Source organism: Myxine glutinosa, chromosome 2 (genome assembly GCF_964187855.1).
Source record: "Myxine glutinosa chromosome 2, kmMyxGlut1.1, whole genome shotgun sequence".
Taxonomy (NCBI): Eukaryota; Metazoa; Chordata; class Myxini; order Myxiniformes; family Myxinidae; genus Myxine; species Myxine glutinosa.
Genome location: NC_136262.1, coordinates 36883076 through 36910053, shown reverse-complemented (window position 1 = coordinate 36910053; position 26978 = coordinate 36883076). Strand labels below are relative to the sequence as shown.

Here is a 26978-nt window from a genome sequence, read left to right as displayed (position 1 = left end):
GCTAAATGAGTCAACGTGAATTGAAAAACAAAAGAGTTTGCGAATTGGAAGATGAAGTCGATGCTTGCGAAATAGAAGAAGAGGAGATAAATTAGGACTATTTTTTTTAACGATGATGTACGGTACTGTACTTGTTTGTACATGACAACTTGCTAGTTTGGATTGTGGCATCTCCAAGGGACCTAATCAGGCCACAAATCCATAAAGAGACAGGTGAAGGAAAGGAGAGAGGCTGGAGAAATCAGCATTGGTGTGAATGATTGGTAATGGGGAGATAATGGTGGGTAATGGTAGGTGGGTGGTGGATGGGGGTTTAAAAACATTCTTATACTTAAAACACCTATTTCCAGAGAAATCGCACCCAAAATCCCATGTCGCACTTGATTATAGTGTTTCGGAGCATTCTCTTTACTATATAGTACTTAATGACAAAAAAATTATATGATAAAGCAACAGTTTCGGCCCAAAAAGAAAGCACAAGCTATATATTGTTTTGTTTATACGTTGAGGAATTCAACAAAGTGAATGCATGAAGTTTTAATCTCAGCAACACAAAGGTTCAGTGACCGCTCTTTGCAGCATCAATGGATGATGTAACTCATTTACGATGATCCTTTGGATAAGTAACATAGAACCATCACAGTGAGAAGTTAAGCATAGTAATTTTCTTTGAAGCTTATTAGGAAAGCCTCTGGGTAATATGGGAACTAGAAACTTCTTCTTTCCTATGCAGAACTTAGTTTAGTTTCGCCATCTTTGCTGGAGGGTGAAGCTATGCTGCTGATGCAGTGTCCCCTGTCGGTTGCAATGATATACAAGGAGCCTTGGCACAGGAGGAGGCCATTCAGCCCATTATTCCACAACTACACTAACCCCATGAGCCATCATCCATCCACCCACAAGCTACCTACAAATCCCGACCTGCACCCCTCTATCTCCAATGCATCCAATTCCAATTTACACCTATCTGCTCTTTCTGCTGCCACTACCTTTCTAGGGAGACAATTCCATAGACATTAACAATTCTCAGAATAAAAACTATCGGGGATGCCTCTTCGCGGTGGTTGTACCACCCAATGCAAGTGAGTGGCCAAATCTTCCCCATTCTTCCCTGCTGCCCGGATTCGTCAGGGCAGCACAGTCATGGCCAGAGTGCCGATCGGTCCCCATGGACCGGCCCTTTCCATCTTGTCTCTCTCTTTCTTTCTCTCGAACTCTGTCGTGGCCCTGTCTTTGGGAAGGTGGGGGTACACCATCCTGGATGTGGGGGATCTCTGGGTCGCTCCTGTGAGATCAATCGGCTGTCTCCATGCCGCGCGCTTGTTCACGAGTACTGTCCGGAGCTATACAACAACTCTCTAACTGAAACACCCCTGCATTAATACTGGCCGAAGGTTAGAGCAGGAAGTTGTAATTTGTTCAGGGTGCCGACGATAGCTAATCTTCACGAAAGACACCGTGGGGTCTTTAACATCTATGACCTGTTGCTGGCAGACAAGACACTCGGCTTAATGCGATTGACGGCACAAACATTTGGTGCCTGGTGCCTGTGAAACTCCAGGATGACAATTTATAGCTTGGATGACATTCAAACCCAAGCAACACGGCTCAGAGGTGACTGTGCACACCTCTAGGCCATCCTGCCAGTCCATAATAGCAACTGAAGGTGAATAACAAAATTTGTGGAAGAGTAATGAAGTGCTACAATCATACCCTCCAACAGATAGCCTGATTCAATATGGTTTAGACAAGACAGTGGATATTCTGCCTTTGCTCAAGTTGATGAAAATCAACTCACTGTGCCATACTCATTTGGAACGAGTTCCTTATTATAGCAAGAAATGAAGTTCTGTAATCTTTAATGGCATTCTGAAAATTAGTCAAATTGGAAGAGAAAACCGGAAGGTCGCAACTTGAAAATCTGTTTATACATTCTGTCTTTTGTAATCCTGTCAGAGATACGAGCACTGCTTTCGAGAACGATAGGCGATGGTAATAAAATGAAGGTTAACACAAACGGGTATCTTGTTGTAGTGTGTCACGTGATCACTCTAACCACTGCATAGAGTTATTGGGAGGCAAGGAAAGGAAAATAACAAACATCTCCAATTCCCACTCAGCACATCTTCGTTATTTTATAAAACCACCAGAATTTGGAATGCTAAACTGCATATTAGAGCTGACTAGCATCGACGAGCCTCGCTCTCTGTGCGCTTTGACGAGCCTCGCTCTCTGTGCGCTTTGACGAGCCTCGCTCTCTGTGCTCTTCCACGAGCCTCGCTCTCTGTGCTCTTCCACGAGCCTCGCTCTCTGTGTGCTTTGACGAGCCTCGCTCTCTCTCTGTGCTCTTCGACGAGCCTCGCTCTCTGTGCTCTTCGACGAGCCTCGCTCTCTGTGCTCTTCCACGAGCCTCGCTCTCTGTGCTCTTCCACGAGCCTCGCTCTCTCTCTGTGCTCTTCGACGAGCCTCGATCTCTGTGTTCTTCGACGAGCCTCGCTCTCTGTGCTCTTCGACGAGCCTCGCTCTCTGTGCTCTTCGATGAGACTCGCTCTCTGTGCTCTTCGACGAGCCTCGCTCTCTGTGCGCTTTGACGAGCCTCGCTCTCTGTGCTCTTAGACGAGCCTCGCTCTCTGTGCTCTTCGATGAGACTCGCTCTCTGTGCTCTTCGACGAGCCTCGATCTCTGTGCTCTTAGACGAGCCTCGCTCTCTGTGCTCTTCCACGAGCCTCGCTCTCTGTGCTCTTCCACGAGCCTCGCTCTCTCTCTCTGTGCTCTTCGATGAGCCTCGATCTCTGTGTTCTTTGACGAGCCTCGCTCTCTGTGCTCTTCGATGAGACTCGCTCTCTGTGCTCTTCGACGAGCCTCGCTCTCTGTGCGCTTTGACGAGCCTCGCTCTCTGTGCTCTTCGACGAGCCTCCATCTCTGTGTTCTTCGATGAGCCTCGCTCTCTGTGCTCTTCGACGAGCCTCGCTCTCTGTGCTCTTCGACGAGCCTCGCTCTCTGTGCTCTTCGACGAGCCTCGCTCTCTGTGCTCTTCGTTGAGCCTCGATATCTGTGCTCTTCGACGAGCCTCGATCTCTGTGCTCTTAGACGAGCCTCGCTCTCTGTGCTCTTCCACGAGCCTCGCTCTCTGTGCTCTTCGACGAGCCTCGCTCTCTGTGCTCTTCGACGAGCCTCGCTCTCTGTGCTCTTCGACGAGCCTCGCTCTCTGTGCTCTTCCACGAGCCTCGCTCTCTGTGCTCTTCCACGAGCCTCGCTCTCTGTGCTTTTCGACGAGCCTCGCTCTCTCTGTGTGCTCTTCGACGAGCCTCGATCTCTGTGTTCTTTGACGAGCCTCGCTCTCTGTGCTCTTTGATGAGACTCGCTCTCTGTGCTCTTCGACGAGCCTCGCTCTCTGTGCGCTTTGACGAGCCTCGCTCTCTGTGCTCTTCGACGAGCCTCCATCTCTGTGTTCTTCGATGAGCCTCGCTCTCTGTGCTCTTCGACGAGCCTCGCTCTCTGTGCTCTTCGTTGAGCCTCGATATCTGTGCTCTTCGACGAGCCTCGATCTCTGTGCTCTTCGACGAGCCTCGATCTCTGTGCTCTTCGACGAGCCTCGATCTCTGTGCTCTTCGACGAGCCTCGATCTCTGTGCTCTTTGAGGAGCCTTTGATTTTTGATTTAATGGAATCGTTTGGCCTCGGGTGATGCACATGAATGTAATAATTGGCTGCATAGATTATTGACGTTGCTAGAGGCAGTGGGGGAGAGCTAATATGCGGGTTTACAAAAAAAAAAAGTATCGGATGGGGGTAGAGGGCTACAGCTCCCCACTAACTCTATGGGTGGATCCGTGCCTACCTTTGATACCAGCTTGAAGCTCCTCTCACAGGTGTTACACATTGAGAGCAAGCATCATTAGCTAGATTGGTCCGAAGAAACTCTCAAGCAAATGTTAATACATGGTATGCACAACTAGCTCACTTCGCCACGTTTCCGGCTGATGTCACAATCTCACCACTCAGTCCACACACTTTGCAGCGAATTGTCTTATTAGAACACTTTTGGGAGGAATCAAAGAAATTCATCCACTGCATTCTGACATTTAAGCTTCCTCGTTTGTTCTAGGTGACAGTAAATCGTTTAAACTCAGAGTATGAAAATGTACGTGTGAAAATTTGAGACTGTATTTCTATTCAACAGTACTGTATCCCAGTGACTCCAGTGACACGAAATGCCTGCTTGCCGAATACATTAACCCACATTCACTAGACCTCCTGCTGATGACCAGAGTCGGTGGTGCAATGGTTTTAGCGCATGCTCCGAGTCTGGAATGCAGTGATTCCAACCTCGACTGAGTCATACCAAATCATTTTAAAATGGGTTGTGCTGCTTCCTTGCTTGATGCACAGCATTTTAAAAGGATAGAGCACAGACAAACAACCATGGGTTGGCAACCATTGTGCAGAAATGATTGGCCTAATGCCCTCCTCCTGCATTGAAGTTCCTTCATAGGATGAGCTGGGCCTATCGTGAGGCTGGACAACTTTGATTCACATTGTGGAATGATAAAAAAGATCAAAATCATGGTCACATGATCTGATATAAAGCACAGGTAGCGATTTCCCGGATGCACTCTTTACCTTCCAACAGCAGTAGCTGCATGGGGTGGTGGCAGGCTGGGAATAGGTCGACCTCGAGCACGACCTCGTCCCAACCCGTGAGTATTGTCGGCTGATCCGTTTAGGAAGGTGAGTTCCCTGAGTTGTTCCTGTCTGATTTCATCATTGTAGTCCTGTTGTTATAAAGAAAAGAAAGTAATAATAAGAATAATAATGAAATGATTTATCATCATAATAATTACCATAATCATCTGTAAAATATAAACGTTTATGATTTTAATCATTACTGTATTATGTCGTCATTGTGTAACGGTTTATTTATTTATTTTTTGTGAATCATATCGAAAATGAGAAAAGAAAAAACACACACACAAAAGATGCAAATGAATCTCTTACTACAAAATTATTAATGTGAGTTTGTACACGATACAAAATAATGCATTGCATTTAATATGGATGTCAAGTGAAGAAAACATAATGTGAAGAATCATAAATAAAAAACTAGAAAGCATCCCAAAATGCAAAGCCCATCCGCGGCCGTCTGCTTTGTATTTAAACTAAAATTGATGAAAACAACAGCTAATAAAAAAGCCTCAGTATTTATTAATTTTTGTTCTCCATATCCTCTTAATAAAGCTTTGTTGAAAAATTGACGACAAAAGCTCAAATGGTAAAAATAGGGTTATGGTCTAGACAGGGAAACACAGACAGACAGACAAACAAGATGCCGTCCATAGTACGATACTTGTGAAATCCAAATAAACAATAGTTTCCATGGAAACAGAAATTTGCCAATTTCGAAAACTTGACCTATCAAGTGTTTTACATGATTGTTATGCACAACAAATTTTGCTGATACATTTTCCAATTGCGGCCTAATAGGTGTTTTGCATGTTTCGGATGCCCTTGACCTTGACTTTTGACTAATTTGGACCAGATTTTACTCACATATTCTACTACACATAGATAACTAGAAAGAGCAATCAGAGATTGCAAACCCTCGCCAGGATGTATTTTCAGTGGTTTTTAAGGCTTTGTGTTAAAACAAATATGGCGGCCGAACCACGTGACCGATAACATCATCATTATTTTTTTTCTAAACTAATTTATTCCTAGATTATGGTCAAGAAATTTGATCTTGATCGGATGAAGTTTTGTACTTGTCGAATTATGACGTCATAATGAAGGCACCTATGACATCATCATTAACATATTTTATTCCCCATGGAGAGTTCTTTACAATGAGCCATGTCTCAATTTTTTCTCTTCAGCGCTTTCGGCGATATAGAGGTGCAAGGTTTTTCGGGTTTTCCAAGATGGCGGCCGAACCACGTGACCCATGACGTCATAATTATCATTAAAAAATTACACAAGTGGAGTTGCACCTATGGTGAAAATTTCCTGTCAATCGGACTAACGGTTGCAGAGAAAATCCTATTTATTCTGTGCGGACAAACAGACAGACAGACAAATGGACTCAAATGCAATACCCTATCTGGCGAGGGTAAAAAGTAAGTTTCACTTTGATATACTGAAAAATGATTGAGGTATTTTAATATTCAATTCACAAAAAGTCCCCTTTGATTATAATGGGGTGAAATTGTTGTCATGGAAACTGTAGACATGTCAAAACGGGTAAATCGATTGTTTTGATTTTTGGTGAACGAGGTCTGCAACACAATGTACAAATCCTGTTGAACATTTGGCTTTCACATTGCAGATATATATTCGTCATGACATTATCTCAACCTGATTAGATAGATTATGGTGATGATTGGCGCATGATTGTGATGATGTGTGATGCATGATGCATGATGCATTGTGACAGCATGGTGATGATTGGCTGAATTATTTTGCCATGGTAACCATCTCGGAAACTTGGCTTGTGTATATGATATTTCCAAAACTTCTCAAGATTTAACTTTCATATTACGCATATCTATTGCTCATACCACCTAAAAGTGGGGAAGCTAGAATATCAGCTCCTTGGTTTTCAATGAATTATATACTTGAACAATTGTAGAACACAAATCACCTTATTGGCGTTTTCAAAAACCTTTTGTTTTGCAGTACTGTACTTGGGTAACGTATTGCGGCATTTTACATCCTCTCGACCAATCAAATGTGCTGCTCGCAGACCCCACCCATGTCCTTTTTTCCCCCCCTCAAGACTGCGTGGGGTAAGGAGTCCCATGAACTCTGGTTAATAGACGTAATTAATAGACATAGTCATGGTCCAATAATACATAATTCATAGACCTACTCAAAGTCCAACTCACTTTCAAACAGTACATGATTAATAGACAAAATCACGTGGGTCGAACAGGGAGGGCTTCACCGTCCACTCGTGTTTTATGGTTCTACATAATGTACGAGTATTTACAGCGGATCTTCTTCTTCAGCATTAATATCCCACTTCAAGTGGGGTCGCTGACATGGATTTGGGTCGATTGTACACCCATTACTTATCTACACCTTTCCCCTTCATGTCTGCTTCCACACAATCACCCTGTCTCCTCTTCGGTCTGTCCTGCAGTCTCTTTCCAGGTGGTATCAATCTCTTCATTCTTTTATCCACATACTCCTCCATCCCTTTTCATCATATACCCATACCATCTCAATCTACTTCTCTGTACCTTATTTGATGCTTCAACCACCTTACTAGTTCCTCTGATCTATTCGTTCCTCACATGGTCTTCTGACGTTACACCACATAATAACAACATCCAATCTTAGTCACATCTTACCTTTGCTCCAAGCTTCTTATCTTCGGCCATGTCTCTGTGCCGTACAACAGCGCCGGCCTCACTACCGTTCCGTACAACTTTCCCTTTAGTCTCAACAGCATTTTTCTATCACAAAGAACTTCTGAAACCTTCTTCCAGTTATTCCATCCTATCTGTATCCTGCTGCTCATCTCCCTATTTACTCGCCATCCTGCTGCACGACTGGCCCCAGGTACTTAAACTTCTGTACCTCCTTGATCTTTTCCCCTTGCATCACCACTCTGTTTCTCTCTACCTCTTCATTACTCACTGTACATCACAGGTACTCTGTCTTTTGATCGACTAATCCTCAAGCCCCAATCTTTCAATGCCTTCCTCCATTCTTCCAACTTAAATTCTACCTCTCCCTTACTTTCGGCACACAATACTATGTCATCCGCAAACAGCATGCTCCATGGTGCCATCAGAACATCAGCTGTCAGAACATCCATCATAATAACAAACAAAAATTGGCTCAATGGAGAGCCTTGATGTACACCGACTTCCACCATGAAACTATCCGTCACTCCAACACTGCTCCTCACTTGTGTAGGACATCCATTGTACATATTCTGGATCAGCTGCACATACCTCTCTGGAACGGATCTCTCAAACAGTTCCACAACTCTTGTCATGGCATTCTAGATCATAGGGCCTTTTCCAAATCAATAAACACCAACTGTAGTCCTTCTGTCCTTCTCTACACTTTTCAACCATCTGTCCAAGGGCAAAAAGCATGTCCACACTGCTCATGCCTGGCATAAATCCAAATTAATATTCTCCGACCATCACTTCTTCCCTCAATCTTTCGAGTATTAGATGTTGTTTATGTGTTTACGCATACAATATTACCCTGACTATCCTGTCTATAAATTCCATACGCTCCCTCCTCAGCATCAGGTGTAAGAAAACGACTTACCCTGACAGGTCCCTGTTGCATGGCAATCTGACCTTTTATAAACACATGGACCACACTGCACTTACCACAGTCTAGCTATGGTTCTTCCCCACCTTCCAAATAATATATCTACAATAATAAAAGACAATGTGTGTCAGTCAGTCAGTCATTTAATGTGTGTGCTGTTGGTTGTTATCTCCATATGCTTGTTTCAAAAGGTGGAGTGGAGCCCACCCAGGTCTCAAAGTATCCTTCTTTGTGTGTGTGTGTGTGTGTGTGTGTGTGTGTGTGCGTGTGTGTGTGTGTGTGTGTGTGTGTGTGTGTGTGTGTGTGTCCTCCATAACTCCAAAACCATGAAACCTCGAAGCCCCAAACTTTGCAAGCAAACTAAAGGAACTCCAAGGGAGTGCATGAATTAAAACTGGGTGTTTGGATAAATTTAAACACGACTTTTGAAGATAATTAACCGGCTTATTTAATTGAAACAAAAACAGTCTTTATCCTTGGTCAGTCCGCTATCCCTCGTAGGGGTCCTTTGACCAAAGTTGACGCGAGAATGGGCCCCGGGCCAATACTAAGTGTTGGGCCCCCTTCATCCGGTCCCCCTTCAAAAAGTTTTTTTTAAATCAATCTATAGCTACAGAGGTTTCCATATTTTTGGCAGAACAAACACATGGCAAATTTAAGGGAAATTTGGGTGTTATTCATTAATTCCTATATACAGATTCGTTTCTTAACCCATTCCATCTGGATGGGGGTTAGCCAACATTGCTGTGTTCATTTACATCATTACCACAATTATCATGATGTAAATTTTTCCCACAGTAGTTTATTTTATGAAGGAGGGTGTCACTCCACATGGCAATGGTATGCCATGGAATCTCCCTGAGTGGCTTGGAGGGAGACACAAAATAAAGCTGCCCACGGTGTTTTATCATCACAAAAATCATTATATGGAACAAAAAAATTGAAGGAATAATTATGGGCCCCTATTAGGACAGGGCCCCGGAGCGGTTACCCACCTCCCTCCTTCCCTCGGCGCCCCTGCCTACAAATCGCTGTATACGTCACTTTTGTAGGTGCTGTCGTGTTCAAATTAGGAGCTATTTAATGCTTTATATGATGTGATTTTCCATAATTGCCTCTCACAGACTAATTAAAGTATATAATCAAAATATCATTTTGCATTTGAGAATCACATCTCGTGGATTAAATAACTGTAGAAATATGGAGTGAAATGCGCAGTTTTTAAAGAAATAATGGATTACTGTAACAAAGCATATTTATGTAATCAAGGCTGTCATCCCTCAGTCTGCACCACTTCCTTTATTCTTCCCTCCATAAGATAGGGTGTCACACTACTGGGACCTGCGATAATTGTGATGAATATTTGAAGTCTTTAATTTAAAAATAACTGGCCTTTTGATTTTGTATGTATACTGTCAAAGTGTCCAGAGGTGTGTTCAGTTACCAAGCAGCTAGCCAGTGCTTGCCAAGCCAGCTGTTCCTTATCAGCAGTTATGAATGGAGTGCTTGCTTGAGTGTTTGCCAACTGGTGAGCGTTCTGCAAGAAACTTGGTAACTGAACACACCCCAGATTCATTACATGGCGACATCTATACTATGACATTTTTTTACACTGGTACACCCGCTCACTGCAGGAGTGGAAAAAGGGTCATTCCTCTTTGGGGTATGTAGATTACAGTCGATCTATGGTCAGATCTCAAGAACATTGGGTGTGTGTTCATTTACCAAGTTTCTTGTGGAGAGATCGCCAAGTGGTTTAAGCATTTGAGCAAGCACTCCATTCAAAATCGTTAAGGAACGGCTGGCTTGGAAAGCGCTAGCTAGCTGCTTGGTAAAGGAGCACAACCCGAGCTTCTCCCTTTCAGTTTCGTATGCAAAATGCCACGGTAGCGGCATAAAGGGTCATGTTATTAACCCAACATTTGTGGGTTATATAGAGTACAGTAGATCTTCGCTCAGTTCTGTAGGCTGAACCTTACTTCACGGATGTCGGGATTCCTCCAAATTTCTTTATTTAGTGTTATAAAGAGCTTTAGCGACTGTTGAATAAAGCTAAGCATACATGTTTGTGGTTTTTAATATTTTTACTTCATGTAGAAGCCATTGCTCGCACGGAAACGCCATTATAACTATAAGCTATTTATACACGTTATCACTGCAGGAAAACCCATTGGGGGAAGTGGGACATTATTAGTATTAACATTGTTTTGTAATAACACTACCAATATGCGATTATCATAAATTTTGTTATTAAAAGCGTCTTTGGAAAAATGCCACGATGAATCTTCTTCTTTGGACAAACGCCACGATAAAGCTAATTTAACATTGATATACACCTCAACACGCAACGCCATTGACGGCAATGGCGGGGAAAACCCACTCGGGGAAGAAAACCCCCTTGGGGAGGGGGGCAAATGAATGAGGTACATCTTTCATTATGTAACCCTTCGTCATCCTGTCAAGTTTGGTTGAGATTGGAAAAGTAGCGACGGATGTATTGGCGTCAAAAATTCATCAGACGGACAGACAGACAGACACCAAATGGCGTATTTTAGTAGGATGGTTCAAGGCTCATAATGGAACTGACTGACACACACACACACACACACACACACACACACACACACACACACACACACACACACACAAACACACACACACACACACACACAAACACACACACACAAACACACACACACACACACGCGCGCGCGGACATACTGACGAGACAAACACAACACAGCCACTGAGCTTGGGGGGGAGTGCCGTCAATGCCGTCACTTCCCGAGATACTCTGGGTACCGACGATATCATAATGGCGCCGCCTTTCTCACTGCAATCAGCACTCAGCGGGCATTTCCTCAAGAGGAATTAGCTCCTCCCCATGGATGCCAACCAATGGAGATTGTCCGTGCTCTATCCTTTTAAGTGCTGAACATCAAACAAGGAAGCAGCACGTGCCATTTTAAAGTCTTTGGGATTACTCCAACCGGGCCAACCTGGATGGGTGTTTTTTAGGACACAACATCGCCTTACTGGATGGCCGTTGGCTCCCTTTGGGAGCTTTCCCGCCCTTATCGGGTGCTTTATTCATGGCAGGGTGTCACAGTCACCCTCCCAATGAGCAAAGCCAGTGAGTGGTGTTGGCTTAGTTTTATTTTATTTTATTTTTTATTTTTTTGTACACAGAATCGAGGCTCGTGAAAGAGATAACATTTATCACACAAACAAATCAAACAGACAAACAAAATATATCAAAAGAGGGAGCGGTAGACAAGATGGGAAGAGAAGGGGAAGCACACAAACACAACATTTGAGAGCAGGGACATCGGGAGATGTGTGGGAGGGGGAGGGCTTGGGGGGAGGAGGCATGGGAAGGGGGTGGGGGTGGGGGATGGGCGAAGTATAAAACACAAGGACACCAATGACTTCCAGGAAAGAAGTTGGTATTTCAAAAAAGTGGATTTGGGATGAAATTAGCAGGGGTAGAAAAGATTAAGGTTTTGATTGGGGGAAGATAAGAGATGGTGGTGAACAGCTGTTTTAAAGACCTGGAGGGAGGAGTGGGATTGAAGAGAGTGAGGGAGTTTGTTCCAGAGGCGGGAGAAAAGAGGAATGAAGGAGTGAAGGTGAGCAGAAAGTCTTGATTTTGGCAGTTTAACCATAAGAGGGTTGCAGGCAGATCTTGTGCGACCTGTAGGAATATTTGGGGGACAGAGCCCAGAGAGAGCTGGGGGTTACAAGGCCGGATAGGAGTCGGTAAAAGACGGAAAGACCACTAACCTGCCTGCGGTGAGTAAGTGAAAGGCCCTCGGAGATAGCTTCATCGCAGGAGATCCCAATGATTCTGAACGCTTTGGTTTCAACAGCGTGAATACGAGCTAGGTGTGAGGCAGGAGCACCAGCCCAGAGAGGAGAGCAGTACTCCATTGAGCTGCGGATGAAAGCCTTGTATGTGGTGAGGAGCTCAGGTGTGCCAAGAAAGGACTTCACACGGCGGAGGATGCCCAGTCGGCGACTGGCTTTGGAGGCCAGCTTGGAAATGTGGTTTTCCCAGGAAAGATCATGGCAGATAGTGAGACCCAAAAGCTTGAGTGACAGAACTTCTTGAGAGGATTATTCAGAAAGTGGATGGGAGGGTTGTCCAGTCGGTCTTTTCGGAGAGACATCGTAAGAGTGTGAGATTTGTCAGGATTGAAAGACATGTTCCACTTGTTTGCCCAGTCTGTGATTTTGTCCAGGTCTGCAGAGAGTGAGGAGGCTGCAGACTGCCGATCTGAGGGATGAGGAATGGAGCGGCAGAGAGTGAAGTCATCAGCAAAGAGATAGAGAGGATTTTCAAGAGAGTCAGAGAGATCATTGATGAAGACCAGAAAAAGCACAGGGCACAGACCACTGCCTTGGGGAACTCCAGCCTGAACAGGAAGAGGAGATAAGAGAAACCAATTCAGGGCCACACGTTGACTGCGACTAGAGAGGAAGTCCGCCAGCCATGGGTGGAGATTTCCATGGATACCAAAGGAGGAGAGTTTGGTGAGCAGAGCGGGGTGCCAGACCGTATCGAAGGCATGTGATATGTCGAGGGAGACAGCTCTAATTTCCTCTTTGGCATTGAGGACCTCCATCCATTGTTGAGACAGTAAAAGCACCATGTCCAGAGTAGAGTGGCCTGGTCTGAAACCAAATTGTGATCAGAGATCAAGCCATTGGAGAAAAGGAAAGATTTCATATCCGAAGCAATGATGGATTCCATGACTTTGCTGATAATTGGGAGAAGGCTGATTGGTCTGTAGTTGCAAGGATCTGTTTTTGCACCTTATTTGTGTAAAGCGGTGATGTTGGCTGATTTCCAAGAAGATGGCAGATGACCTTGAGCAAAAGAGAAGGTGAAGAGAACAGAGAGAGGGAGTGAAGGAGCGGAAGAACAGGATTTTAGGCCTCATGGGCTGATGCCGCCAGGGCCAGTTGCAGAATCAGAATCGAGGGTTGACAGAAACTTTTCCACCTTGTCAGGAAGAAAGGACACAGAGTCCAGGAGCAGCTGGGTACGGTGGGTACAGAGAGGGATGGGTTTGGGACACAAGATGTAGAGGCAAACACCGAGTTGAGGCATTCAACTTTTTCACGTGCAGAGTAAGCTGTGTAGCCATTTGAGGTGAGGGAGGGGATGGAGGGGGAACAAACACCAGAAACAGATTTGACCAGACGCCACCAGGATTTGGAAGAGGGAGACAGATAAGAGAGTTCGGTCTTGAGAACGGAGAGATATTGTTTCCTGGCTCTCCTGAGGGTGGACACACACTTGTTTCGAGCTTTGTGAAAGGACATGAGATTTCCTTCCGTTGGATTTGCTTTCCAGGAGACGAAGGCAAGTTGTTTCTGGGCAACAGCCTCACCACAAGATTCCGTATACCATGGACGGGAGGAAGGGTATGACAACTGAAGACGAGATGGGATAAATCTGTGCATGAGAGAGAGAGAGCAATTTACTTTGGAAGAATTCCCTGGATGAGTTGATGTCAGAGGCAGTCGAGATGGGAGACCAGTCCAGATGATTGATGGCTGCTTGAAGACCGTGCCAGTTGGCCTGAGTGAAATGCCAGACTCATCGATGCTGAGGAGGCTCTCTGAGAATGGTCAGAGAGATGTCCACTTTAACAAGCACAAGATCAGATGAGCCGATTGGAGCAGAAGAAGAGCAGCAGACATTTTCAGGGAAGTTAGTCATAACCAAGTCCAGAAGAGAAGATGCTCCGTTGACTGAGATCCGGGTCGGGAAATTGACAGATTGTGTCAGTCCCAGTGAGTCGCAGAAGTCCTTTGCTGAGGAGCCATGGCTGGTGAGAGAGGTACCTACACCCAGCCAACTGGCATGGTGACAATTAAAATCACTACATATGAGGAAGAGAGAGTTGGGATGAGTAGATAGAAGTTGGTCCATATTATCAGACAGCAAGATGTAGCTGGAGTCATCACTGTTTGGTGGACGGTCCAACACACATATGAACAAAAGGTGGGAGCAAAGGGGAAGCCGTAGCCAGAGGTATTCCTGGGGGTGAGGTGGAGAGAGGGCAGTGCAGGGTGAGTGAGGAAGAGAGTTTTTGATAAAGATAGCAACCCCACCTCCAGGACGAGGCTCAGGTCTATCATACCAGAGGAGGGAGTAACCCGGGAGAGATACTAAGGAATCAGAGACGTCATGAAGGAGGAAAGTTTCTGTTAAGCAGATCACGTCTGGTTTGTCAGAAGCAACCTGTATGGAGAGATCAGTCAAGTTTGAGCGAAGGCCCCGGATGTTTGAGGTCCATACCGTTAATGAAGAGGAAGGGGGAGCATCGGATACAAGTAGCCGACAACTTGACCATGCTGCAGGTAGCACTGGGTTACATGTTACCAGTGGCATCGCTAATATCGATGAATTAGTCCCTCAGGGGGGGGGGGGGGGGCAGATTTTGACGACACGTGGCAACAACGAAACACGTGATGGTAGGATCGAAAGCGGGTTTTATTTTAATTATTTATTTTTCCCAAACGTGGTTAAAAATGCCTTATCCACTGTCAGTGACTATAGGAGAAGAAGGGAGGGGTGGGGTTGTGTTGGAGTCTGGAGGTAGGTGGGGTGGGCGGAAGAGGGAGAAGAAGGGGTGAGATGAGGGAGGGGAGAGGGAGGGAAGGAGCGAGGTGGGAGTTCAGAGGGAGGAACAGGGTGGGAAGAGGGAGGAGAGAAGGAGGGAAGGAGCAGGGTGGGAGTCCGGAGGGAGGAGCAGGGGTGGGAAGAAGGAGGATGAGGTGAGAGTCTGGAGGGAGGTGGAATGCGGTGGGAGAAGGCAGGGGAAACGGTGGGGTGGGAGTCCGGAGGGAAGGGGTGGGAGAAGGCAGGGGAAACGGTCGGGTGGGAGCCCGGAGGGAAGAGGTGGGAGAAGGGATCTGGTATTGCCCGGCACTTTGTTAGTATACTATGAAAAGGAATTTGTTACCGCCACCAGAGGTGGATGGAGGTTATCTTTTCACCCCTGTCTGTCTGATTGTCCGTTTGTTTGTGAACAAGATATCTCAAAAAGTTGTGGAAGGATTCGTACGAAATTTGGCAGAGATGTAGCGTATGTGACAAGGACGAAATGATTAGATTTTGAAGAAGATCCGGATTCGGATCCGGCTCCGAGAATTTTTTAAGTGATTCTTCACCATTGGGAGATAGGGAGAAAAACGATACATAGCAGGATATCTGAAAATGTTGTGGACGTATTTGGACGAAAGTTGATGGACCGGTTGTGTTTGTGACAAGGAAGAATCGATTCAGTTTTGGTGAAGATCTGAATATGGATTCGGATATGAGAATTATTTAATTTTTCAAGTGAATCTTCACCATTGAGAGATAGGGCTAAAAACGACATATATCAGGATATCTCAAAAGGTTATGGACGGATTTGGACGAAACCTGGTGGAGAGGTTGTGTGTGTGACAAGGAAGAATCGATTAAATTTTGCTAAAGATCTGGATCCGGATCCGGCTAGTAGAATTTTTTAAGTGATTCTTCACCATTGCAAGATAGGGGCAAAAACGACACAAATCAGGATATCTCAAAAATATGTGGACAGATTATTTTGATTATATGTAATTCTGTATTGTAATTTTCTGGTCTCCTCCAGGATACAAAACGTAAACCGTTCACCTGGTGGAGGTATGCTCTCTACTGAGTGCCGTTTTCGTTCATATATTTGTTTATTACTTGCGAAAATCGAAGATTTTTCAAGTAAATTGGTTAGTCTTGTGCGTTATTCTGTGTCTGTGTCTTTGTCTGTCTGTTTGTTACTTGCAAAATCGAAGATTTTTCAAGTATATTGGTCGGTTGTGTTTGTGGTTCTGTCTATCTGTTTGTCTGTCTGTTTGTCTGTCTGTCTGTCTGTCTGTCTGTTTGTTTGTTTGTCACCGGCCTACAGGTCACAATTTTCAACCGATCTTCACGAAACTTCACCAAGTGGTAGAGTTGGTCAAAGCAAGAAGCCTATTGTTTTGGGGTCAATAGGTCAAAAGGTCAACATATGCCAAAGGTCACCAAATTTGCTAAATTTCGAAAATCCTCAATTTTCATCCGATTGACTTGAAATTTGAAGACCACTTGCATATCTGGTCACTGAATTCAACCACCAAGTATGTTTGAGGTCAACATAGGCCAAATGGTCAACATAGGCCAAATTTCTAAAATCCTCAATTTTCATCCAATTGACTTGAAATTTGAAGGGGACTTGCATATCTGGTCACTGAATTCAACCACCAAGTATTCTTGAGGTCAACATAGGCCAAAAGGCCAACATAGGCCAAATTTCAAAAATCCTCAATTCTCATCCAATTGACTAGAAATTTGAAAAGGACTTGCATATCTGGTCACTGAATTCAACCACAAATTATATTTTAGGTGAACATAGGCCAAAAGGTCAACATAGGCCAAAAGGTCAACATAGGCCAAATTTCTAAAATCCTCAATTTTCATCCAATTGACTTGAAATTTGAAGAGGACTTGCATATCTGGTCACTGAATTCAACCACAAATTATATTTTAGGTGAACATCGGCCAAAAGGTAAACATAGGCCAAATTTCTAAAATCATCAATTTTCATCCAATTGAGTTGAAATATGAAGAGGACTTGCATATCTGGTCACTGAATTCAACCACCAAATATGTTTGAGGTCAACATAGGCCGAAATTCTAAAATCCTTAATTTTCATCCGATTGACTGGATATTTGAACAGCATTTGCATATCTGGTCAATGAATTCAACCACAAATTATATTTTAGGTGAACATAGGCCAAAATGTCAACATAGGCCAAATTTCTAAAATCATCAATTTTCATCCAATTGAGTTGAAATTTGAAGAGGACTTGCATATCTGGTCACTGAATTCAACCACCAAATATGTTTGAGGTCAACATAGGCCAAAAGGTCAACATAGGGCAAATTCATAAAATCCCCAATTTACATCTGATTGACTTGAAATTTTAAGAGGATTTGCATATCTGGTCACTGAATTCAACCACGAAGTATTTTTGAGGTCAACATAGGCCAAAAGGTCGACATCGGCCGAATTTCTAAAATCCTCAATTTTCATCCAATTGACTTGAAATTTTAAGAGGATTTGCATACCATGTCACTGAATTCAACAACCAATTATTTTTGAGGTCAACATAGGCTAACAACTTATTTGAGGGGTTTCGCAAGTATCGTGCGACATATTTATTGTTTGTTTGTTTGTTCATTTGTATTTGCTTCAAAAACGAAAAAAAACTACTGAACAAAACCCAACTAAATTTTGCATGTTGCCCAAGGGTACCCTAAGTATGGTTTTTCTCAGGGTAGCATATCTGTGGAAGGGGATTCAAGTTGCTGGAGGGAAGAACCCATTTCTCCCTATGTAAATGTATAACGTATAGCACTACCTGGGGGAAGACGGTATTATAAATCATCATCTCATATGAAAAAAAGTTTTAGCAACTTATTAATATTAATATTAATATGAAATCTGTTTGAGAATATTTCGAAATTTTCACAATGTTTCATTTCACTCATTTTAAGTGGAGGTTCAACCAAATATAACATGAGCCAGGAAGCCAATGACACATATTGATACCATTAGAGGGCACCAGGTTTTTGGTAGGTATATGTATTTAGTACTTGAAGCAGCATGATGGATTTTTCTGGAGAGTAGCTTCGTGATTATCCATGAAGAATAACGTGCAGCGGGTGTTTTGTGGAAATTTAAACATTGTTCCTTCTGGGCAAAACTGGGATATACTGGTCATATTATTAAAGAGCTAAATGCTCTCCCCTCTGGGCTGGTGCTCATGCCTCACACCTAGCTCGGCTTCACGCGGTTGAAACCAACGCATTCAGAATCATTGGAATCTCCCGCGATGAAGCTGATTCTGAGGGCCTTGCTCTCTCTCATCGCAGGCAGGTTGGTGGTCTTTCTGTCTTCTACCGACTCCTCTCTGGCCTTGCTCCCCTTGTTCTGTCTGTGCTCTGTCCCCCAAATATTCCTGCAGGACGCACAAGATCTGCCAGAAACCCTCTTCTGGTGAAACTGCCAAAATCAAGACTCTCTGCTCACCTTCACTCTTTTATTCCTCTTTTTTTCTCACCTCTGGAACAAACTCCCACACTCTCTTCAATCCCTCCTCTCCCTCCAGGTCTTTAAAACAGCTGTTCACCACCATCTCTTATCTTCCCCCATCCAAAACCTTGATCTTTTCTACCCCCGTTAATTCACCCCAAATCCGCCTCTTTAAATCCCCAACTTCTTTCTTGAAATTCCTAGAAGTGTTCATTTTCTTTATACCGTGCACCCCTCCCTCCTTCCCCAGCCCTCCCCCTTCCACAAATCTACCAACGTCCCTGTTCTCTTCTGTTGTTGTGCTTGTGTGCTTCCCTCTCTCCCCTCTTGTGTCCCACTCCCTTAATTGCATGTTTTGTGTGTCTGTGCATGTTTTCGTGTTCAATGCGTCAGCTCTTACACGAGCCTCGTTTCTGTATACAAAAAAAAGAAAAAAAAGATTACTTTAACTTTCCTTAAAACCAAACTGAATACATGTTAACACTCACCTACATAATTTGTCAGTTTTAACAACCATATCTTAATGTGGTGTTATGATACATATAGTTTGCTAATTACAACAGATCTTGGTGAATCAGTGTTATAGTGTTGAGATACATGTAGTTGGCATTTTTACATTGTCATGTAAATATTATTGAAATATACTGGTAACACATTTACAGATGTTTTATACAGAAAATACCACACCTCAAATTGCCAACAATATCATATTTTTGCAGCAATTTCTGGTAACCTATACTCTCACATCAGTAAATTGCATTACGTTGTTATAAATCAGAAATACAATTGTGTATAGAACGTAAGAACCACATTGTTAATATTTCTGCACCGATATTTGTCATTGTCACTGCTGTTCCCTTCATCAGAACATCCATCGGCCGAACTCTGATCATCAGCTGACAGATCTTCCTCATTTCTCATGTTATCACATGTCTGCAAGCTACAGGCGTCTGTGCATTTGAGCCCATTAGCCATGCACTGACAGTCAAGGACATGGCAGTTTCGTTTGCATTTGCAAGACAGGAACTCCAGCACGACATCTGGGGTTGGTGACCCTGTCATCCAATTGATCTTGAGCTGTCCTTGATCATCCAGTACCCAACCATGGTAGTCATGGGGATTGGGTATGTTGGATTGAGCATCCAAGCTACGATCGCATATGGCTGTCTGTTAATTAGTTCTGGCAGCATGCATGTAAAGCAGTCAGTCCTTGCATGGTGGCAACTGTCCTGATCGAACATCCCCATTGTTGGCTCTGAAGAGATGGAAGCATATCTCATTTGCCTGAGTAATATCTGACCGAGAAACATACAGATGACATGTAACTTATTCCAGGCTTGAATAACTCAGATGGTAGCAGCCAATCATGTCCTAGCAGGGCAAATGCTTTCTGGAATTTGACATTGCTTCGGAGAACCTTCAGAGCGCTGAGTTTCTATGACCAGCAAAAGCACGAATGGTATCGCAGCCCGTCCTGTATAGGCCTGCATTCCTGGCAGTGCATCACATACATCGTACCCGACTGCTATGACAACTTTGCTGTTATCAATGAACCGGGTGTGAGTTTGTGATCTACACTGTTGCAACCTCTGTCATTCTGAAAAGCCAAACATAGTATTATGTGATATGTGGCTTCAGAAATAATAATAACTGAGGGTATGTCAAATGAGGGATGCTTGGCATGAAGCAGAATGTGAGTATCAGCTTCTTCTTGTGATGTTCTGAGGTAATTTGCATCAGCGACCTCATCGCACATAATCCTGGTGTGCATATCTCCACAGGTAATGTACGTCACCCCTTTGTCACCAAGTAGCTGTCTCTTGTATGTTTCTTACCACCTCTCTGCAATGAACATTTATGAACTTTGTTTTGCTGGCTCCACAGGAAAGAAGATGTCTTCACTGCTGAATATTTTGCCCAGGTACCATGTTGGTGAATCGAATTTCCATGCCTGGTTATGGTTCTCTCTGCCTCTTTGATTGACAGTTGCTGGTATATATATCATAGACATCAACATGTTCACAGCCATTGAACACTCTTAACACTGTCGTGAATCATTGATCAGATAGTTCATCGAAAGTGAGATATTCACCTTTCATCTTCTGAACGAGATTCATCCCATTAATGATGCAAACCGACGATTGCGGAATATCTACTGTACAGCTGGGGATATGTACATTTCTCTCTCATTTTCGGACTAATGCTGCTTTATTCCTCTTTTTCATTGTGACGTCACAGTTTGCAAGTGACCAGGGCAGCGGTCTGAGTGAATGCCGGAGAACATCACTCACGTTCAGCTCTATACTAGAGGTGACAAGTACCATGTGTCCAAATAGTTTGTGATGTTTTGAGGATCATTTCCTTCTTTGATGACTTCTTGGTGACAGGTTTCTCGATGCTGTCAAATCTCTTCAGTTGCATTATCGGTAATTGTTAGAAAAAATCATGTTCACCTTTCTCTAGCCTGCTTTTTTGGAATGCCAATTAAGCTTTGTCACCTTTCTTTTGTGCTGTGAGAATCGTAAGCAAGGCACCACCAGGGAATCATGGACCTGATAGCAGGGAGATGCAGCACTGCAGCAGCCTTCTCTTGATGCCTGGAACAGTCCAAGGAGGATTTATAGCATACCAACAAATGATATTCAGAAACTATCCAGTTGACCATTTTTGCAACAGAGATGGTCAAGATAATCATTAAATCCATTGAGTATTTTGGAGCAAGAAGTGTTCTGCAAAATGACATCTACGGAATCTCTACAAATGTTACCATGCAGTGATTTAGGGACAACCTTGTTTGCTTCAGTAATATGTGGTAGATCTTGCACGTGATTTTCTTCTAGACAGGGATAGAAACACTTCCATGCCAACCTCAGCAATGCTTCATGCACAAACTTGCATAATCGGACACTACGGATGTAATTGCGGCTTTCAAGGTCATTAAAATAATGGTATATTAAACAGTGGTAACACTAATAATTTTGTGCTACCTTTTATTTACTCGTAGTTGGCTTCACATTTGTATGCTTGGAATGCTTTCACTTAAGTAGAAAAGCATAAACATGCACATATATGTGTCAAATCCAAAATATTTATTAACGAAGAACATGGATCAATGATAGCACAGTTGAACAAGAATAGCCCTTTTCTGACTGTCTTAAAAGTGTGATACAGTTCACAGTTGAAGTATAACCTTAAAAGTGTGATAACTGATTCAAGCTACCCTATTTGAAAGTTCATCATGCAATCTTCTTTTATCCTAAAGTGTCCAAAAATATATATATATATCAGCTTTGTTTGGTGCCCCAAGATGGTACACCTCTTTGCCAACTGGGCCATGGACTAAAAAGTAAACAACACAGCTGCAAAGTCAAGCGGAAGTGATTTTTGTTTTCTAGCGCCATATATAAGCAACAAGGTTGGCTGATGAAGATGGGTGACAGGATGGCATAGAGGTACGCACAATTGCCTAAAAGCTGTCGAACCTGTGTTCAAATCTCGGCCCAGCCTTAAACAGTCATATCGGGCTTTCACAGGCAGGTTGTGTGCCATCAACAAATTGGGAGTCCCATCTGCCGGTGTTAGTTGGTGGATGTTAAAGATCCCACGGTGTCCTTCATGAAGAGTAGTCAAACTATTGCCAGCACCCTAATCAAATTACAAATTCCAGCCCTAATATTAGTCAAACGTCAGGCCTGGCCAGTCGGATCGTGAAAGACTTGAGCCAAACATCCCAATGGCCAACCCTGCAAGAATAGGAGAATAATTGTGGCTGTCAAGAAGAAGAAGTTGGTTGACAAAGGTAATGGTAGCTGACCTCCAAACAGATGAAAGATGACCTCGGGCAAATGATTAGGGTGAATAGAGGAAAATGTTTGTGAAGTACCGTACTACATGTTGTCTTGCGATTAATCTATCAGCGAAGCGATGGGTAAAAATGTCTAGCATATATACATACATACACACATACAGTATATATTGTGCACATATGTACTGGAAACACGGGGTCACCTCTGACAAAGGAGACTGTTGTGTTCTTTCTTACGTGCTTGATTATTTCCGAGTTTGTGGTTGTTGTTGTTGTTGTTGTTGGTAAATTTCCGGATGCTTAGGCATTGCTGGGAAGGGATGATGATGTAAGCGGCAGGGGATTGTGAGAGAGATGAGGACGCCATCTTGATGGTGTCGGAGATATGCTGGTGGATTCGTGCCTCGAATAAACGATCGTGTTCTTAATGGTCAATGCCAGTGTTTAGCATTTATTGAGTGACACAACATTGGCGACATGGATGGCGGAATTTTCGATTACGTCACCGTCATCAGTCACGTGAAAAAGGAGGTACGTACACCCCATGTAAAATTTTGACTTTTTCAACATATTTCAACATACAGCTATTTGATCTTCATTTCAACAATATTGATAGATAAAGGTGATATAATATAACAAATATCATGAAACATTTACATTTTGTAGTCCATTGTATAATTTAAATAAACATAAATGCAAATTTCGCATGTGGAAAAAGTAAGCACACCCCTACATTTATGACTACTTAAAATACCTAAAATTAGAATCAGGTGCACCAGCTCAGGTGCAAATGATTAGAACATCGTTAGAGAGGATCATGGAGGAACCTGTTTTATTTAAACCTCAGACATTTCGTTTGGTTTGCTCTTTGTTGTTGAAGTGTGCGGCGTCACCATGCCTAGATCAAAAGAGCTCTCTGAGGCCTTCAGAAAGAAGGTTATAGATGCCTACGAGTCTGGGAAGGGATTTAGAAAGATTTCCAAACAATTTGAAATCAATCATTCGACTGTCCGGAAGATCATCTACAAGTGGAGAAGATTCCAAACAATTGCTAACTTGTTCAGGCCAGGCCGCCCCAGCAAGTTCAGCCCAAGAGCAGACCACAAGATGCTGAAAGAAGTCTCGAAGAACCCCAGAATTTCATCACGGGACCTCCAGGTAGCTCTTGCCACTGTTGTCAAAGTGCACGAGTCTACCATTAGAAAGAGGCTGCACAAATTTGATCTACATGGGAGGTGTGCCAGGAGGAAACCTTTGCTGTCCAGAAATAACATCAGGGCAAGACTAAAGTTTGCCAATGAACACCGAGGCAAAGACCAGCACTTCTGGAACAATGTGCTCTGGACAGATGAGTCAAACGTAGAGCTATTTGGCCACAGTACCAGAAGACATGTTTGGCGAAAACCAAAGACAGCATTTGTCCACAAGAACCTGATACCAACTGTAAAGCATGGTGGTGGAAATATTATGGTTTGGGGCAGCTTTGCTGCATCAGGGCCTGGGCATCTCACCATTATAGAATCCACTATGAATTCTTCATTGTACCAGAGGGTGCTTGAGGATAATGTGAGGCCATCTGTTGGAAAGTTGAAGGTCAACCGAAGGTGGACCTTGCAACATGACAATGACCCTCAACATACCAGTAAATCCACCAAGGAATGGCTGAAAAGAAAGAAATGGAGGGTTCTGGAATGGCCAAGTCAAAGCCCAGATCTAAATCCCATTGAGGTGTTGTGGGGGGATTTGAAACGAGCTGTGCATGCAAGAAACCCCTCAAACATCGCACAGCTGAAAGAATTCTGCATGGAGGAGTGGGCAAAAATTTCTCCCCTTCGATGTCAGAGACTGGTAGACAGTTATAAGAAACGCCTACCTGAGGTTGTTTCTGCCAAAGGGGGCAATACCACCTATTAGAGCCAAGGGTGTACTTACTTATTCCACATGCGAAATTTGCATTTATGTTTCTTTAAATTATACATTGGACTACAAAATGTAAATACTTCATGATATTTGTTATATTATATCACCTTTAGCTATCAATATTGTCGAAATGAAGATCAAATAGCTGTATGTTGAAATATGTTGAAAACGTCAAAACTTTATATGGGGTGTACTTACTTTTTCACGTGACTGTATATATGTATTATGTATATATATATATATATATATATATATATATATATATATATATATATATATATATATATATATATATATATATACATACATACATACAACAACAACAACAACAACAACAGGCATTTCAAGGCCATTTTCCCTGCAAGAGTGGGGGTTAGCCTTGCGGTCCCCATGACAATCTTCTCCATTTTGACCTATTTTCTGCATCTCCCCTTGTTAACCCCCTTGCCCGCATTTCTTCTTTCACCATCTTTAGCCAAGTCTTTCTCGGTCTTCCCCGTCCTCTACTTTCTTCTATATTCATTTCCATCACTCTTCTCAACCAGTCACTTTCATCCTTAACACATGACCAAACCATCTCAACCTGTTCCTCTTCACAGCATCAATCACAGGCTCCATTCCCATCATCTTTCACAATTCATCATTTGTCTTCCTCTCTCTCAACGATACTACGCACATCCACCGAACCATTCGCATTTCCACCCTTTCCAGCCTTCGTTGCTGCTCTACGTTCATTACCCATGTCTTGCTCCCATAAATCATAACACTTCTCACACATGCAGCATACACCTTTCCCTTCAGCTTCAAAGACACTCCCCTCCTCATCAGCACGCCACTCAGTTCCCCAAATTTCTTCCATGCACATCTCACTCCAGCAACCGTTGCCGAGTCTGATCCACCTTCTCCATTCAGCATGTCGCCTAGGTAACAAAATGTTTTCACACCTTCCAGCTTCACGCCGTCTCCAAGATCCAACTCAACATTTCCTCCATCTGCAGCTCCCTATGTGCACCCCTTATATATATATATATATACATACGTACACACAAAATAAATGTATACATGTATCCATCCATAAAAACCTGAGTAAACACATCGATTGAAAATTAGCTTAGGACACATCTGGTTAAGTGAGAAGTCAATAGAGTGGATTGAGTGAAGATTCCACGTCACCGATGAAACAGATCAATACATTGAAACATTGCCGCCCTTGTACATCCATTTTGACTCAGATTGCCCAATATCACAGTGAGAAATCGCCTAATGTCTATACCAATAACAAGAATTGGAAAATTAGATTCGATTTTTACAAAACGAAGATCGGTTTCATCAAAATTAATATTATTATGAAATATAAACCCAACAGGTGAATTACCTAACCCAGGCACGTATCAAAAACCGAAAACACTGCAATCTGACGTGCTCGCCATCTGTGCTCAATTATATTTTTCGTGTGTTGCCTGTAAACCGATGTTTGGAAAGAAGCTTTTAATCTTCACCTTTTAGCTTCATGTCAGAGATTCCGATGCTGTGCGCGCTTTCGTCTCATGCCACCGACATGTTATTTCCCCACGCCCAGCTTTCACATTTCGTTTCCTTCTCTTCATTATAGCTGACTGTGATGAGACCAGGCAGACATAGATCACAATCCCAATGAACTTTTCTATTCCGCTATCCCTGCCAGCCAGTTCTTTGCCCAGAGCTTTCCTTACTTGCCATTAAATTGTTGCTTGTTTGTTTGTCCATTCGTCCCACATTCATATGCTCCCCTTCACAGCATTGTTGCTATGTCTATGTACGACCATCTGCTGTGCAGCTCCTCAATGAGCCTTGAGCTATCTGCAATATAAATCAATCAAATGTACCATACGCTTGACAGAGTGTCGGTGCTGCAGAGGCGGTTCTTGGGCCTGGGTTATGCTGGGTGGTTTGTTTTTGCCTTCTCAGCAGTCAGGGCAGGAATTTGTTCAGTTTGCCGCTGATAATTCGCCTACTCTTCAAAAGAGACACCATGGGATGTTTAATGTCCACCATTTAATTCCGGCAGATATGATGTCAAGTTTCACGTTCACCAACACTCCCGGTGCTGAGCAGACAAGTCCTCCGGCTTAACGTTCATCCAATGGACAGCACACATATTGATGCCTCCCCAGCTAACACAACACCGTTGGGCCAACGTTGGCCCAACGGTGTTGTGTTGGCTGGGTCGCTCTGCCTGCGAAACACCAGGATAGTAGTTTATAGCTGGGTCGAGATTCAAACACTGGAGAGACAGCTCAGAGGCAAGTGCACATACCACTAGTCTATTCTATTAGGCCACGATATAAATCAATACCAAAAAAAGTTGAGAACCTACCTTCGATAACTACTTAATAGTGGGGCGGCTTAGCCCAAATATTCAAAAGAATTGTGCATTTTGTGATACAAGCACCAAATTTGGCACACTAGTAGACTATCATATTATGAAAAGATCTGGATATTGGGCCATCTCAGATTCAGAGATTTGATTTTTGCAAGATTTGCAGATTTTGCAAGCTGAGATTGCAACGCCAGGGACGGCCGACTCCTTCCTACGAGCTGCCCACGTCACCCGCACAAGAAGAGCTCATCAAATCACTGCAGCGGCACTGCACATCCTGCAACACCGTGCGTATGAACGCCACTGTATGACATATGCTGATGATGCAGAAGACCTGCCTGAGTTCGAAGACTGGTGTCACCAGAGAGGAGAAGACATTCCCAACTTTCAGTACTGGGCAACTGTGCTGGAACTAGAGATGTTGGTACTGGTCTACGTGCGTTCTCTGTGGCAGGCTTCATTCACGACGTACCTTGATGTCCTGACGGAACTG

General features: G+C 43.5%; 1 protein-coding gene across 1 annotated transcript in view; it reads right to left on the bottom strand.

Moving 5' to 3' along the window:
* Positions 1 to 26978, bottom strand: part of KHDRBS2 (KH RNA binding domain containing, signal transduction associated 2) — a 92195-nt gene that overhangs the window by 10635 nt on the left and 54582 nt on the right. Inside the window, exon 5 of the mRNA XM_078772582.1 lies at positions 4623 to 4774. Within this exon, the coding sequence (XP_078628708.1) occupies positions 4623 to 4774 (152 nt within the window). The remainder of the gene's footprint in view (positions 1 to 4622; positions 4775 to 26978) is intronic.